Source organism: Zophobas morio, unplaced genomic scaffold, assembly GCF_036711695.1.
Source record: "Zophobas morio isolate AGI-343-1 ecotype UQ-CSIRO unplaced genomic scaffold, CSIRO_AGI_Zmor_V1 ptg000007l, whole genome shotgun sequence".
NCBI lineage: Eukaryota > Metazoa > Arthropoda > Insecta > Coleoptera > Tenebrionidae > Zophobas > Zophobas morio.
In genome coordinates, this window is record NW_026972112.1 from 390,809 (window position 1) to 407,675 (window position 16,867).

Consider the following 16,867-nt stretch of genomic DNA (forward strand, 5'->3'; position numbering starts at 1 on the left):
CGAAAAACCTAGAATTTTAAAAAATGAAATATTAAAACATCGAAAAGTTTAAAAATTGAGAAATCGAAGCATTAAACAGTCCCAGAATTGAAAAATCTAAAGTTTACAATAAATTGAAAATCCAAAAAGGAAAAAGCGAGAAATCAAAAAAAATCCATCAATTCAAAAATCGAAAAGTCGAAAAATTGAAATATTGAAAAATTTCATAACTGAAAGAAATATTCAAAAAATTGAGAAATTAAAAAATTGGAAAATTGAGAAATCGAAAATCTAAAAAAGCAAAATTGAAAAATCGTAATCTTAAAAAATCGAAAAATTGAGGAATTGAAGATGTGAAAAATCGAAACTTTAGGAAATCCAGAAATGGACAAATAAAAAAAATACTTTAGAAATCGGCAAACTGAAAATTTGAAAAATTGAAAAATCGAAATATTTAAAAACCGTAAAATTGAAACATCGTAAGATTGAGAAATCGAAAAATAAAAAAATCGAGAAATAGAAAATTTAAGGAATGGAGGAATCGGAAAAGCCCAAAATTGAAATATTGAAAAATTGAGACATTTAAAGTTGAAAAATCGAGAAATCGACAAGCCGAAAAATCCCAATAGCGTATTTAGGTATAAATCACAAGATCAGGACTATTCTACTTTTTAAAATTTAAATACATAACATTATAAATTGGAAAATGTTGATTTTTTTTTTCCAAAAATCTTGACGTCTAAGGTGAAAACTCGACACGGATGCATAAACCGTAAACGGGGCGAAACTACAATTTTACTATTGTAAAATTTGGAGACTGCGTCATTTCATTGTTCGTGACAAATTTTGGAGAGTGTAATTTGATAATACAGTTTGAAATGTAAATTTTGTCATTCGGGAACATTATTATGTATTAAATCGTTAAGATGTTCAAGAACTTTGTTCACTTATTCGTTGTAAAGTCCAATGGTCGAAATGGGTTAGTTCTTCGTAGTGGATGTGTATCACATCAACTCTAACGAATATCGGTTTACTTATAGATAAATCGCTTAAAGCCGATATTGGCCTGTGTGTGCTTTGGTCTGTAGATCAAACAAGTTCTCAGGCGACGAAAAATTGCATGTGGAGTGAGACTTCGGATTACAAATCGTGCCAAGAAAGACATATTTGGGAGAGATGGATTTTCAGGTGCTTGACTCGCGGTAATTTTAAATTGTTTGCTGTCGTTCGCGAAGTGAAGAACACAATTTTATTAAAATGATAATTATAAAATTATCATAATCACTATTGGTGTTAAGTAACACAAAATGGCGCGCAAGTTATCAGTTGATTTCGTTAATAAATTCATAGAAACCTATATGGGATTTTTTCATGCCTTAGAAAATTAAAAAGTAAAAAATACAATAACAAAAATTTTAAAATGCGGTTTACGAAAAATTAGTTGACCTGTGCAAAGAATAAAATTTTGGAAACGCTGACAAATATGACATCTTAAAAAAAATAACACTTGAAGAAGTGCTTTCGGCGTAATATTTTTAATGCTCGCGTGAACAAAATACTCTATATCAGTGTGCAGTGCGCAAAGAGTTAACTGTGCAGATCTAGCCGAAAATCCGAAAATCAAATCGTTGTGTGTAGGGCCAGCATAACGGAAGTAATAAATCATCCCATCGGTTGAAGAACGTTGGGTTGGTGCACTGATGTCGGTGTTATATCCCGAGAGGGGCCCAATACACCCAATAAAATGGAACAGACAAAATAAAGCTTCAAACATAATTATTTTTATACTAAAATTCTGAAGTTTATAAACTGCACATTTTATTTATTTATTTATTTTATCTTGTTTTCGAACTATAATAAACATTTCAAACAATGTCTGTAACTTATTTTAATGTAAATTAAATTCATGTGGTTAACAAATCAGATGTAATATTAGTGTGATTTTGACCTTATTCTAGATTTTATTACAGCAGAACGGCGTATCCTTTTTAAATTTTAGAAGTTACGGAAACTAGTTCAAGAAACAATTAGTTATCTCGTATTTTTGGAACAAAATCTACCAAAATTTCCGATAACAGCAATTGTTTTTCATAGAAACAAACAGTCTTCAAAGCAGCCTTTAACAACTCGATATTACAAACATGTCTCTTAAGTTCTTAATGCGTTTTTTTCTCTCTTGTAATTATTTGTAATGTTAACGCCGAAAGTTTATGTCATTCTGTTATTTACTTTGAACATATATTTTCATTTTGTGTTAATATTTTTGTAATACCACGAATCTAAATTTTACTTAAAATCTTGTTTTACTTTAATCTTGTAAAACTAAACAATTATACTAGTTTAAAAACCCTTGGAAAGTTTCTGTCAGTCTTCAGATATAGTCAAATAAAAATATGCGTCAAATTCATTTAAATTCAATTCTTTCTTATCACGTTACAACGCGTCGCTTCATATTTTTTATGTCAAGTATATTTTCATATTTTGTACATATATGTTTATACACATTACTGTTTACGGAACAATGTTAATTATGGATTTATGGATAACTCCTCGTATAAGAGCAGAGTAAAGGGTGTTTGCCTTTGCTAATGTTTGATGGCGCCATCTGATTTAGAGTAAAATAAACCTAATACGTTGGCTTACTGTAGTGAAAATGCGCGTTGACGAAAAATTTGTCCCACGCCCCCTGGATTCCTTGTCCTAAAGCTCACTATTTAGGCTAAGTAAAATTTGTATTAGGTTGTCCAACTATAATATACTTAAACAATGGCCGTATCGTATCGTAGGCATTTTACCTGGACTTGACCACTGAAGTACACTTACTCAAGACCCTTTCTGTGAATAGGTTTCGGTCGTTTGGGTAATAAAATTTTATTATAGGATTCGAAAAATACGCCATAGATTTTATGACTTTAAATCCTTACATTGATAATGAATTAAAGCTTTTAACCAGATGTTCTTTTTCGGCATTTTGCGACAAGACCGTTGAAGATTTTCTAGAAAAAAGGATTATTGTACCCAACTACCTACCTTAAAATTGTTCTAATGGAAACTTTTAAGTAAATGAAGCGTTTATTTCACAACCATCAGTCTATCGCATCTGTCGTAGTACAGTGTTATACGTGGTTCTCCCTTGTTACATGTTGAGTTCTTTTTGGTAATATTACTAATATTTTAAAAGAATGCCGAAAGTAAAATCGACGCCGGATGAGTGGATAAGGGATTTTTCAGAATTAAAATTAGAAAACAACAAAATATTCTGCAGAGCTTATGTGAAAACCGTTAGCCCACTATTTTTTTTTATCTATTTGCCTTTGTTAATCCTGTATATGTACGTTGTTTTAGATTCAAAGTGGTAAAAAATATAACGTGACGCAACATGTCAGAACGACTCTTCATGTAGAAAGGAAGAAAATGTTTGAAGATTCTAAAATTAAACAGCAGACCATACATGAATCTGTTGCATCTACTTTCACAAAAGATGAGCAGTTTCAGTTTAATTTCGATTTATGTAAAATGATGATCTAGTCCAATATACCTTTAAAAAAATTGGAGAAAGGCCCTCTTCAAGAATTCCTTGAAAAACACTGCAATCGACATATTCCAGTTGAAAGTACTCTCCGAAAAAATTATGTAGGCTCAGTGTTTCAGCAAGTTTACAATGAAATTAAACATCGCATTGGAGATAATTATTTATGGTTCGCTGTCGATGAAACAACCCATAGTTGTGTAAGATACGTGGCAAGTTTAATTGTTGGAATCTTAAATTAAAATTTCCTTAGTCGAGGGTATGTAGTAAGTTTGAAAATGTTAAATAAAACAAATGACAATACGATTACCAGATTTGTAAATGACAGTCTTCAGTCACTATTTTTGCCAATAAAATTTTATTGATGATCTCGGATGCAGCTCGTTATATGTTGAAAGCAGGGAATAATCTAAAAATATTGTACCCCAATTTAATTCTCTTTACTTGCATTGCCCACGGTTTAAACAGAGTGGCTGAAGGAATACGTTTGCAGTTTCCTACTGTTAATAAATTAGTGGCAAATGGTAAAAAGATTTTTGTTAAAGCCCCACTAAGAGTGCAACATTTTAAGGAAAAAATTCCAAACATACCATTGCCCCCAGAGCCGATTATAACGAGGTGGGGAACATGGTTACAGGCCACATTTTATTATGACAAATATATCAAAGAATTTGAGGAAGTAGTTACGGAGTTTAGCGAAGATTCTTCTCAATCGATTAAAGATTGCATAAATATTTTGGAAAACAAAGATTTGCGACAAGATCTAGCTTTTCTAAGAAGCAATTATCAATTCGTATGTGAGGTAATAGAAAAGTTAGAAAAACCCAACGTGTTGTTGGTAGATGCCATAAACTTAGTGAAAGAATTTGAACAACAAGCAAACGCAGTAAGGGGTGATATTGGTACTAGAGTGTCTCAAAAACTTGACGAAGTGTTAAATAAAAATGCAGGTTTCGGTGTTCTTTCCGACGTTGCTCGTGTTTTACAAGGCCAGAAGGTAGAAAATTTGGAGTTAGATTCAACATTAGTTGCAAAATTCAAATTTGCGCCAACCACGAGTGTGGATGTTGAACGCACATTCTCCAATTTTAAACACATTTTAAATGATCGGCGAAAAAATTTTACAGTGGACAACTTGGAACATATTACAATCATAAATTGTTTTAAAGAAAACTGAAATACGTGTGTAAAATATAAAGTCTAGGATTATTGTAATAATATTTTACCCAAAGCTCTAAGAAGTGTTCTTTGATTTGTAATATGATTATGTTTTTAATGCTTTTTTGCTTAAAATAAAACTTTTTTATTGAAAATGTTGTGCTTATTTAAGCGCTTATTCTTAATTTTTTTGTGCTTATAAATCCGCTCTCTATTATGAGGGTTTTACCTGGGAGGATCGAGATGGTCTTGAGGGCGCGCAGGACGCGAAACGTCCGCAGCCCTGCGAGGTTCCCCACTTCCATGCCGATGGTGGCGTACCCGCTGGTGATGACGACGAAGTCCAGCCAATTCCACGGATTCCTTAGATATGTGTACTTGTTTAGTATAAAACCCTTAGCGATGCTCTTTATTATCATTTCAGCCGTGTATATGGCTAAAAAAATATACCTGAAACAAGGAGAGGGTGTCAAGCAATTTTGTACAAGCAGCGCTAATAAATCTATTTTTTTCTTAAAAGAATCGTTTCGTAATCTCACGTACAAATTTTCTCTAAAATTCCTTGCATGTTTATTAGCCTCTTTCGTAAGTAAGCAAGAACAAGCTGAATTTGTGATTTTTTCAGGCTCGATTAAACTTCGTAATTTTGTTAAAGCATCCTTAAAACGTTTTTCGTAAGAAAATGTGTTCTTACGTCTTAACATTTATAAAATAATGTAAATTATTTTTTTAACTTGAAAATTTAAATACGTGTACAAATTTCCACAGCAAGACGTCGCTGTTAAAAAACGACTTTCGTATTCAGTATTGTAAATTCTTATTAAGTCCGGAATAAATAAAGCTGCCGATTTTTTTTCTTACTGGACGTTTAACAACTGCACAATTTTCTTTATTAAATAATATAGAGGCGTACCCCAATTAAGTTGTCGAAATGAAAAATTATATTTTAGGAGCTACAACCCCAATTATAGGCCGATAAAACCGAGACGAAATTAAGGCGGTGTGGTTAAAATGTTATCACCTTTTAAACAAAAGGAGCGTTTAATGTATGACGTTTTCATTGCCTCGAGACGAATTATGAATAGAGGGGCTTAATCAGATAATTTAATATAAATTTTGAAGTTCAGGTCACAGCGAAGTGTGTACCTCTGATTATACCTCTGAGACCACTGGCGTTCGTTCCGCGGCGGTTATCAAAACTCCGATTCCTGAAGAAGTTGATGGATGAATCTTACACTTTTTTTGAAAGGTTTCAGAGCATTCGGTTTAGCAATGTTATACAATTTGGATTTTTTTTTTTAAATCTGGATGTTTTGGGTGAAAACTCAACTCAACAATTTACTGTTGTTAATATTGGAGATGACGTTATCAAATTGTTGGTGGGGATGATTAGGTAATTTTTGGTTGGCGTTCTAAGTCTTAACATATATACAAAATTTGACAACAATCGGTCCAGTAGTTTCGAAGATTATCTATCTAATAAAGATCCGGGTAGACGGCAGGCAGACGGAAACAGGAGACCCATTTCTACGTACTCTAGGGATCATGAAAGGTCCAGAAACATAAAAGTGTGGACTCGATTACAATACTTCCTTAGCTTACGCTCGGAAAAAATCTAAGCGAAAAATTCAGACATGGAAAAATCGAAATATTGAAAAATCCTGAAATTGAAATATCGGAAAATTGAAAATACAGAAATCGATACATCAAAAAACCGAAAAATCGAACCGAAATATCGAAAACCGAAGAGTCGAAATATTGAAAAATCGAGAAATCGAAAAGTCGCAATATCAAATTTAAGAAATTAAAAAATCAAAACTCTAATCAAAAAATTAAAAAATTGAAAAATTGGAAAACTGAAAAATCGAGAAATCGAAAAATTGAAAATTCGATTAATTAAGAAATCGAAAAACATTTAGAAATGACAAAAACTGAAAAATAAAAAAATCGAAAAATCGAGAATTCGACATATATTAATCGAAAAATTGAAGCATCGAAAAATCTGAAATTTAAAAAATCGAAAAATTGAAAAAGTAAAAACCGAAAATATCGAAAAATCGTTAAATTGAAAAACTAAAAAATCCAGAAATCGAAGTCGAAAAATCGTCAAGTCAAAACTGAAAAAGTGAAAATTTAAAAAAATTAAAAATCAAAAACCAGAACAATCAAAAAACTTAAAAACTGAGGAATTGAAAAACTGAAAGATCGAGAAATGGAGTCAAAAATTGAAAAACAGAAAATTCGAAGTATTGAAAAAACAAAAAATTGAAAAACCTAATTCAGGAATTGAAAAACCAAAAAAATAAACGAGAAATGGTAAAACTCAAAAAAAACAAAAATACAAAGTTGAAAAATCGAGAAATCAAAAAACTGAATCATCGAACAATGGATTAAAAAAGAAATTGTAAAACTTAAAAAAAGACAAAAACTGGAAAATTGAAAAATCAAAGAATTGAAAAATTGAGAAATCTAAAAATCTCAAATTTAAAAATCAAAAAGTAAAATATCAAAAAATTGAAGATCCAGAAATCGAAACATCAAAAAATTGAAAAATTGAAACATCGAAAATCTAACTTTACAAAAAATTAAAAAATTGGAAAAGTAAAAACCGGAAAATCGAACCGAAATATCGAAAACTGAAGAGTCGAAATATTTAAAAATCCCAAAACGGAAATATAGAAAAATTGATAAATCGAAAAACTGAAAAATCCAAAAGTCACAAAATTAAAAACTGCAAATTTAAAAGATTAAAAAATCAAAAATCAAATTAAAAAATTGAAAAATTGTAAAACTGAAAAGTCGAGAAATCGAAAAATCGAAAATTCGATTAATTAAGAAATCGAAAAACATTTAGAAATGACAAAAACTGAAAAGTAGAAAATTCGAAAAATCGAGAATTCGATATATGTATTTAAAATCGAAAAATTGAAGCATCGAAACGAAATTTCGACATCTGAAGAGTCACAATATTGAAAAATCCTAAAACTGAAATATCGAAAAATCGTTAAATCGAAAAACTAAAAATCCAGAAATCGAAGTCCAAAAATCGTCAAGTCAAAATTGAAAGACTGAAAATTTAAAAAAATGAAAAATCAAAAACCTTAACAATCAAAAAACTTAAAAACTGATTAATCGAAAAATGGAGAAGTTGAAAAATGGAGAAATCGAAAATTTAGAAATACCAAAAATTGAAAAACAGAAAATTCGCAGTATTGAAAAAACAAAAAATTGAAAAATCAAATTCAAGAATTGAAAAACCAAAAAAACGAGAAATGGTAAAATTAAAAAATACGAAAATACAGAAGTTGAAAGATCGAGAAATCAAAAAACTAAATAATCGAAAAATGGATTTAAAAAGAAATTGAAAAACCTAAAAAATGACAAAAATTGAAAAAAGAAAAATCGCAGAATTGAAAAATTGAGAAATCTAAAAATCTAAAATTTAAAAATCAAAAAGTAAAACATCAAAAAATTGAAAATCCAAAAATCGAAACATCAGAAAATCGAAAAATTGAAACATCGAAAAATCTAAAATTAGTAAATCGAAACTGAAAAAGTAAAAACCGACAAATCGCAACAAAATATCGGAAACTGAAGATTGGAAATAATAAAAATCCCAAAACCGAAATATTGCAAAATTAATAAACCGAAAAAACTGAAAACTGAAAACTCAAAAAATCAAAAAATCAAAAATTTAGAAATGCCTAAAATTGAAAAATAAAAAATTTCAGAATTAAAAAAGCAAGAAATCGAAGTCGAGAATTGTCAAGTCAAAATTGAAAAAACGAAAATTTAAAAAAGTGAAAAATCAAAAACCTAAAAAATCGGAAAACTGAAAACATGAAAAATTGAAAAAACTGAAAAATTGAGAAATGAAAAAGTGGAAAAATGGAGAAATCGTAAAATCAAAAAAACAAAAAACTTAAAAATCCAAAAATAGAGAAATCGAAAGGTAGAAAAACCGCAAAATTTAGAAATTCCAAAAATTGAAAAACAGAAAATTGAAAAACCTAAAAAAAAGAGAAATCAAAAACCCAAAAATTTAAAAATTGAAAAATTCAAGAAATGAAAACTAAAAAATCGAGAAATTGGAAAAATCAAAAAACCGAAAAATACAGAAGTCGAAAAATCGAGAAATCGAAAAACTGAATAATCGAAAATTAGAAAAAATTAAAGAATTGAAAAAATGAAAATTTTGAAATGACAAAAATTGAAAAATAGAAAAATCGAAGAATTGAAAAAATTGAGAAATCTTAAAATCTAAAATTTAAAAATAAAAAATAAAATAACAAAAAATTGAAAATTCAGAAATCGAAGTCGAAAAATCGTCAAGTCAAAATTGAAAAACTGAAAATTTAAAAAAATGAAAAATCGAAAAGCAGAACAATCAAAAAACTTAAAAACTGAGGAATTGAAAAACTGAAAAATCGAGAAATGGAGTCAAAAATTGAAAAACAGAAAATTCGAAGTATTGAAAAAACAAAAAATTGAAAAATCTAATTCAGGAATTGAAAAACCAAAAAAAAAAACGAGCAATGGTAAAACTAAAAAAAAACAAAAATACAAAACTGAAAAATCGAGAAATCAAAAAACTGAATAATCGAACAATGGATTAAAAAAGAAATTGTAAAACTTAAAAAATGACAAAAACTGCAAAATTGAAAAATCAAAGGATTGAAAAATTGAGAAATCTAAAAATCTCAAATTTAAAAATCAAAAAGTAAAATATCAAAAAATTGAAAATCCAGAAATCGAAACATCAAAAAATTGAAAAATTGAAACATCGAAAATCTAACTTTACAAAAATTTAAAAAATTCGAAAAGTAAAAACCGAAAAATCGAACCGAAATATCGAAAACTGAAGAGTCGAAATATTTAAAAATCCCAAAACGGAAAAATAGAAAAATTGATAAATCGAAAAACTGAAAAATCGAAAAGTCACAAAATTAAAAACTGCAAATTTAAAAGATTAAAAAATCAAAAATCAAATTAAAAAATTGAAAAATTGTAAAACTGAAAAATCGAGAAATTGAAAAATCGAAAATTCGATTAATCAAGAAATCGAAAAACATTTAGAAATGACAAAAACTGAAAAGTAGAAAATTCGAAAAATCGAGAATTCGATATATGTATTTAAAATCGAAAAATTGAAGCATGGAAAAATCCGAAATTTACAAAATCGAAAAACTGAAAAAGTAAAAATCGAAAAATCGAAACGAAATTTCGACATCCGAAGAGTCACAATATTGAACAATCCTAAAACTGAAATATCGAAAAATCGTTAAATCGAAAAACTAATAATCCAGAAATCGAAGTCGAAAAATCGTCAAGTCAAAATTGAAAGACTGAAAATTTAAAAAAATCAAAAATCAAAAACCTTAACAATCAAAAAACTTAAAAACTGATTAATCGCGAAAAGGAGAAGTTGAAAAATGGAGAAATCGAAAATTTAGAAATGCCAAAAATTGAAAAACAGAAAATTCGAAGTATTGAAAAAAAAAATTGAAAAACCAAATTCAAGAATTGAAAAAACAGAAAAACGAGAAATCGTAGAAACCAAAAAAAAACAAAAATACAAAAGTTGAAAGATCGAGAAATCAAAAACTGAATAATCGAAAAATGGATTCAAAAAGAAATTGAAAAACCTAAAAAATGACAAAAATTGAAAATAGAAAAATCGAAGAATTGAAAAATTGAGAAATCTAAAAATCTAAAATTTAAAAATCAAAAAGTAAAATATCAAAAAATTGAAAATCCAGAAATCGAAACATCAGAAAATCGAAAAATTGAAACATCGAAAAATCTAAAATTAGAAAATCGAAAAATTATCAAGTCAAAATTGAAAAACCGAAAATTAAAAAATTGAACAATCACAAACCTAGAAAATCGGAAAACTGAAAAGATGAAAAATTGAAAAACTGAAAAGTCGAGAAACGAAGTCGAAAATCGAGAAATCGTAAAATCAAAAAATGAAGTCCAAAAGTAGAAAAATCGAAATGTAGAAAAACCCCAAAATTTAGAAATGCCAAAAATTGAAAAACAGAAAATTGAAAAACCTAAAAAACAAGAGAAATCAAAAACCCAAAAAATTTAAAAATTGGAAAAATCAAAAAAACGAAAATTACAGAAGTCGAAAAATCGAAAAATCTAAGAACTGAATGATCGAAAATTCGATTAAACAAGAATTGAAAAACTGAAAAATTTAGAAATGACAAAAATTGAGAAATAGAAAAATCGAAGAACTGAAAAATTGGGGAATCGAAAAATGTAAAATTTAAAAACCAAAAAAATAAAATATAAAAAAATTGAAACATCGGAAAATTTAAAATTAGAAAATCGAAAAATTGAAATATTTTAAAACTAAAAATTGAAAAATCGAAACGAAACATCGAAAACGAAAATTGAAGAGTCGATATATTGAAAAATTCCAAAAATGAAATATCGAAAAACTGAAGAAAAGAGAAATCGATAAGCTGCAATAGAAAAACAAAAATTAAATCGAAAAAAAAATAAGAAATCGAAAAATACAAAAGTCGAAAAAGTGTATAATCGAAAAAAAGATTAAACAAGAAATCGAAAAACTGAACATTTAGAAATGACAAAAATTGAACAAAAAAAAATCGAAACATTGAAAAATTAAAAAATCCAAAGTTAAAAAACCAAAAAATAAATTGGAAAAATTGGACTATCCAGAAATCGAAATATCAAAAAATGAAAAATTGAAACATTGAAAATTCTAAAATTACAAAATCGAATAACTGAAAAATTGAGGAAGTAAAACTCGTAAAATCGAAACGAAATAGCGAAAACTGAAACGTCGAAATATTGAAAAATCTCAAAACCGAATTAACAAAAAATAGATAAATCGAAAAACTGCAAACTCCTGAAATCGAAAATTCGAAAAACTGGAAAATTAAAAAATCAAAAAACAAATCGAAAAGTTAAAAAATCGAAGAATGAAATAACTCACAAATCGAGAAATCGAGAAGTCCAAAATTGGATTAATCGAGGAATCGAAGAATCCAAAAACTTAGAAAATAGTAAAATTGAAGAATTAAAAAATCGAGAAATCAAAGAATAGTCAAGCCAAAAATTGGACAATCGAAAATTTAAATGATTGAAAAATCAAAAACCTAAAAAATCCAAAAATTGAAGGATTGAAGAATTGATAAACAGAAAAATCGAGAGGTCGAAAAATCGATTAATTGAAAAATCGAAAAACTAAAAGTTAAGGATAGATAAAAATTGAAAAATATAAAAATCTCGAGAATTCAATTAATCAAAAATCGAAAAATGGAATCATCGAAAATTCTCAAATTTAAAAAATTGAAAAAGTAAATACCGAAATATCAAAAACTGAAGAGTAGAAATATTGAAAAATCCCAAAACCGAAATATCGAAAAATCAAAAAATTGCAAGTTAAAATACTAAAGAATTAAAAATTAAATCGAAAAATTATAAAACAGAAAAATCGAAAAACTGACAAATCGAGAAATCCAGAAGTCGAAGAATCGATTAATCGAGAAATCGAAGAAACGAAAATTTAGAAATTCCTAAAATTGAAAAATAGAAAAATTGAAGAATTGAAAAACAGAGAAATTGAAGAATCATCAACCCGAAAAATTGGAAAACTGAAAATTTAAATAATTGAAAAATCAAAAACCTGAAAAATCTAAAAATTGAAGAATTGAAAAAGTAAAATCTTAAAAATCGAAACGAAATATCAAAAACTGAAGAGTCGAAATATTGAAAAATCGCAAAACCCAAATATGAAAAAATAAAAAATCGAAAAATTGAAGAAAGGAAAAACCGAAAAATCGAAACAAGATATCGACAATTGAAGAATCGAAATATTGCAAAATCCCAAAACTGAAATATCGAAAAACTGAAAAATCTAGAAATCGAAGTCGAAAAATCGTCAGAACCGAGAGACTGAAAATTAAAACAATTGAAAAATCAAAAACTTGAAAAATCGAAAAATGGAGAAATCGTAAAAGCAAAAAATCCTAAAATTTAAAAATCCAAAAATCGTGAAAACGAAAAATTGAAAAACCGAAAAATTGATTAATCGAGAAGTGAAAAAATCGAAAATGTGCAAACGCAAAAAATTGAAAAATTAAAAAGTCGTAAAACTCTGAAGTATCGAAAAATTGAAAAATCGAGAAATTAAGAAATCGACAAAAACTGAACAACAAAAAAATCGCAGAATTGAAAAATTAAAAAATCCAAAGTAAAGAAACCAAAAAATAAATTCGAAATATTGGAATATCCAGAAATCGAAATATCAAAAAATTGAAAAATTGAAACAATGAAAAATCTAAAATTACAAAATCGTAAAATCGAAACGAGTTAGCAAAACTGAAATGTCGAAATATTGAAAAATCCCAAAACCGGAACATCAAAAAATTGATAAATCGAAAAACTGCAAAATCGTGAAATCGAAAATTCGAAAAACTGGAAAATTACAAAATCAAAAAACGAATCGAAAAGTTAAAAAATCGAAGAATCAAATAACTGACAAGTCGAGAAATCGTGAAGCTGAAAAATGGATTAATCGAGAAATCGAAGAATCGAAAGTTTCAAAAATAGTAAAATTAAAGAATTAAAAAATCGAGAAATCGAAGAATCGTCAAGCTAAAAATTGGACAACCGAAAATTTAAATAAATGAAAAATCAAAAATCTGAAAAATCCAAAAATTGAAGAATTGATAAACTGAAAAATGGAGAGGTCGAAAATCGATTAATTGAAAAATCGAAAAACTAAAAGTTAAGAATCGATAAAAATTGAAAAATGCAAAAATCTAAAATTCGAGAATTCGATACACCAAAAATAGAAAAATTGAAGCATAATCAAAAAAAAAAAAATTGAAAAAGTAAATACTGAAATATCAAAAACTGAATAGTCGAAATATTGAAAAATCTCAAAACCGAAATATCGAAAAATCAAAAAAACTGCAAATTAAAAAAATAAAGAATTAAAAATAAAATCGAAAAATGAAAAAATAGAAAAATTGGAAAACTAACAAATCGAGAAATCCAGAAGTCGAAGAATCGATAAATCGAGATATCGAAGATTCGAAAATTTAGAAAATTAGAAATTAAAAAAAATAAAGAATTAAAAGTCGAATCGAAAAATTAAAAAAAGGAAAAACCGAAAAATCGAAACGAGATATCGACAATTGAAGAGTCAAAATATTGCAAAAACCCAAAACTGAAATATCGAAAAATCGTTACATCGAAAAATTGAAAAATCTAGAAATCGAAGTCGAAAAATCGTCAAGTCAAAACCGAGAGACTGAAAATTTGAAAAATTGAAAAATCAAAAACTTGAAAAATCGAAAAATGGAGAAGTCGAAAAATGGAGAAATCGTAAAAACAAAAAATCTTAAAATCTAAAAGTCCAAAAATCGAGAAAACGAAAAGTTGAAAAACCGAAAAATTGATTAATCGAGAAAGGGAAAATAAAATAATAAAAAAATCGTAAAATTCTGAAGTATCGGAAAATTGAAAAATGAGAAATTAAGAAATTGACAAATTGAAAATTTGAAACATTTTACCATGTTTCCATTAACTTTAAAACATTTGCAAGATTTCAGAGCATTCGGCGTTATAATTTCCAGGTTAAATTGCAAAGTGTTACACAATTTTGATTTTGAAGTTAACGAATTGTTGTGAAAGTGAGCAAACTTTTCATTTAGTGGATGGAGCGTCTGCAAAATCGAATTGTCGATAGCACGCGGGATGACAGCTGCCAATAACAAAACGAACATCAACATCACAGATGCAGAGTTCAAAAATAACACGTTTTAAATAAATAGCTGTGTCAGAAGCTGAGTGAGAAACGACTATTCTTGTCCAGATAAAAATTCAACTTTCACAATAATGTCGATCAATGCAAATACGCACAATGCGAATCGATAACAACATAAATTAACGTCTTGTGAATAACACATTAATAAATAATAGCTAACCCAATAATTCAAAAAAACTCAAAAACAGCAACACACAAACCCACTTTCGGATTACATAAAACCCAAAACTAATCACCCTTTCAAGCTTAATTTGTTAGTAAAACGCACAATCCATTAATATTATAATAGCGTGATAACCGCGACGTTTGATTGACATGACGCAGATCCTTACCTCATTTAACGACATGCGAGATTTCAGTGACGAAACTTATCGACAAGCCGAAACATCCAAAATAATTTAATTCCGTTCACGCTAGTTAAATCACAAAACCAATAACAGTCTAGTGTGCGAATACTAATCCGGGAGGCCACCGAAGGACCCCACATTTGAATCCTGCTACACTTTTTCTTTATTCTGCATACCGCTCCCCGTCCGAATTAGAAAATCCTGTCCTCTGCAGTGGTACAAAGCGGCCGCCCCACAATCATCCCTAGCAGATGTCTCTTGTCACACACAACCTTTCCGGACAAAACCCGGAAACACAGAGATAAGATGAAAAATATAACGAGATTCCTTAATCCTGCTAGGGCGTGCTTATTTCTTGCGAGTGCAGTCTTTCTAACTAATTAAGGCTCAACGAAGCAGCTTACTATGCAAACGAGCAAAGATATTTCCGGTAATAATGTTATACTAAGATGGACAACGACGAGCTTTGTTATTTCTTTATTATCGGAGCGATGAAGGGCGGATTTGGGTGTGTTTGTCGGAGTGGTGGGAGTATAAAGGAGAAAAATACGGGGAAATGGGGATTTGTGTTTTTGCGGTTTGAGTTATGGCGTAAGAGGAATTTATTTTTAAAGGTAACGACATGGGTTATGGTATATTTCTGGACGTGGTGGGATAATTGATTCTAGTTATGTCAAGTTAGGTCGGGTCAACTCAGGTCAGGTCAAGACAAATAGTGAATAATTCTGGAAAAATGGAAGGAGCCATCGATGAAATTAGGCCGAAATTCGATAGGTCGAAATCCATAAGAAAATGTCTTTTGTTAATTTTCGAAAATTGTCGAAAATTATTATTGAAAATTTTGCTTTTGAAAATTTTATTTCCTAAAAAAAAACAAAAAAGTTGGCAATATTAATTTCGTCGTGCTGATTCCAAAAACATCGCTCTCCGGGGAGAATTAAAAATTAAAAATTTTTTGTAATTCTTTTTGAGTTTGAACTCCACATTTATGAATTGTGTTTTATTGAAACGAGCACATGCTTCGGGAAACTTCTGTTTTCATCTTCAGTTTCAGGCCAGTGTCGATTGTAAGCGTTCACAAGCTTGAAAAATTTGAATTATCGAAGAACTGAAAATCGAAAAAATGAAAAATTCAAAAATCTAAAATTTAAAAACCGAAAAACGAAAAACCGAGAAATCAAAACTCCTAAATTTAAAAAATCGAAAAATTGAAAAATCGGATAATTAAAAATCGAAACATCGAAAAACTGGGAAATCGAAAAACCGAAAAGTAAAAAATCGAAAACCGAGAAATCGAAAAACCAAAGGATCGAGAAATCGGGAAATCAAAACATTTGAAAAATTCGAAAAATTGAAATATCGAAGAACTGAGATGAAAAATCGAGAAATCAAAAAATCTAAAATTTTAAAAAGTAAAATAAATCGACACATGCAAAACTCTAGAAGCCAAAAATCGAAAAGTCGAAGAATCGAAATATCCCAAGAATGGAAAAACTGAAAACTATCAAAACTGAGAAATTAAAAAACTGAAACATTGAGAAATCGAAAAATCAAAAAAGCCAAGTCAAAAAATCGAAACTGTCAAAAAACCGAAAAATTGAAAAATCAATAACCTGAAAAATCGAAAAATTGAGAATTTGGAAAACTAAAAAATTCAGTCGTTGTAAAATCGAAAAATTTAATAATAACCTGAAAAATCCCAAAACCGAAATTTCGAAAAATTGAAAAATGAAAGAAAATCGAGAAATCTCAAAACTGAAATATCCAAAAACTGAGAAATTAAAAAGTTGAAATATTGAGAAACCAAAAAGTCAAAAAAGAGAAATCGAAAACTCAATACCTTAAAAAATTGAAAAATCAAAAACCAAAAAAATTTAAAAATTGAGGAATTGAAGAATTGAAAAATCGAAAACAGAGTTTACAAAAGTCAATTTGAAAAATTGCTGAAAGCAAGAAAAATTGAGAATTTAGAAAAGTAAAAGTTGAGAAACTGTAAAATCGAAATATGTATTTAAAGATCGCAAAATTGAAGAGAAAAATTGA

At 28.4% G+C, this 16,867-nt stretch overlaps 1 protein-coding gene across 4 annotated transcripts in view; it reads right to left on the bottom strand.

The window, feature by feature from the left end:
• Nacp60e (Na channel protein 60E) overlaps positions 1-16,867 on the bottom strand; it is a 398,987-nt gene that overhangs the window by 64,075 nt on the left and 318,045 nt on the right. For all 4 annotated transcript variants that reach the window (XM_064049043.1, XM_064049041.1, XM_064049040.1 and 1 more), the window contains exon 3: positions 4,896-5,116. In XM_064049043.1, coding sequence (XP_063905113.1) covers positions 4,896-5,116 — 221 coding nt within the window. The remainder of the gene's footprint in view (positions 1-4,895; positions 5,117-16,867) is intronic.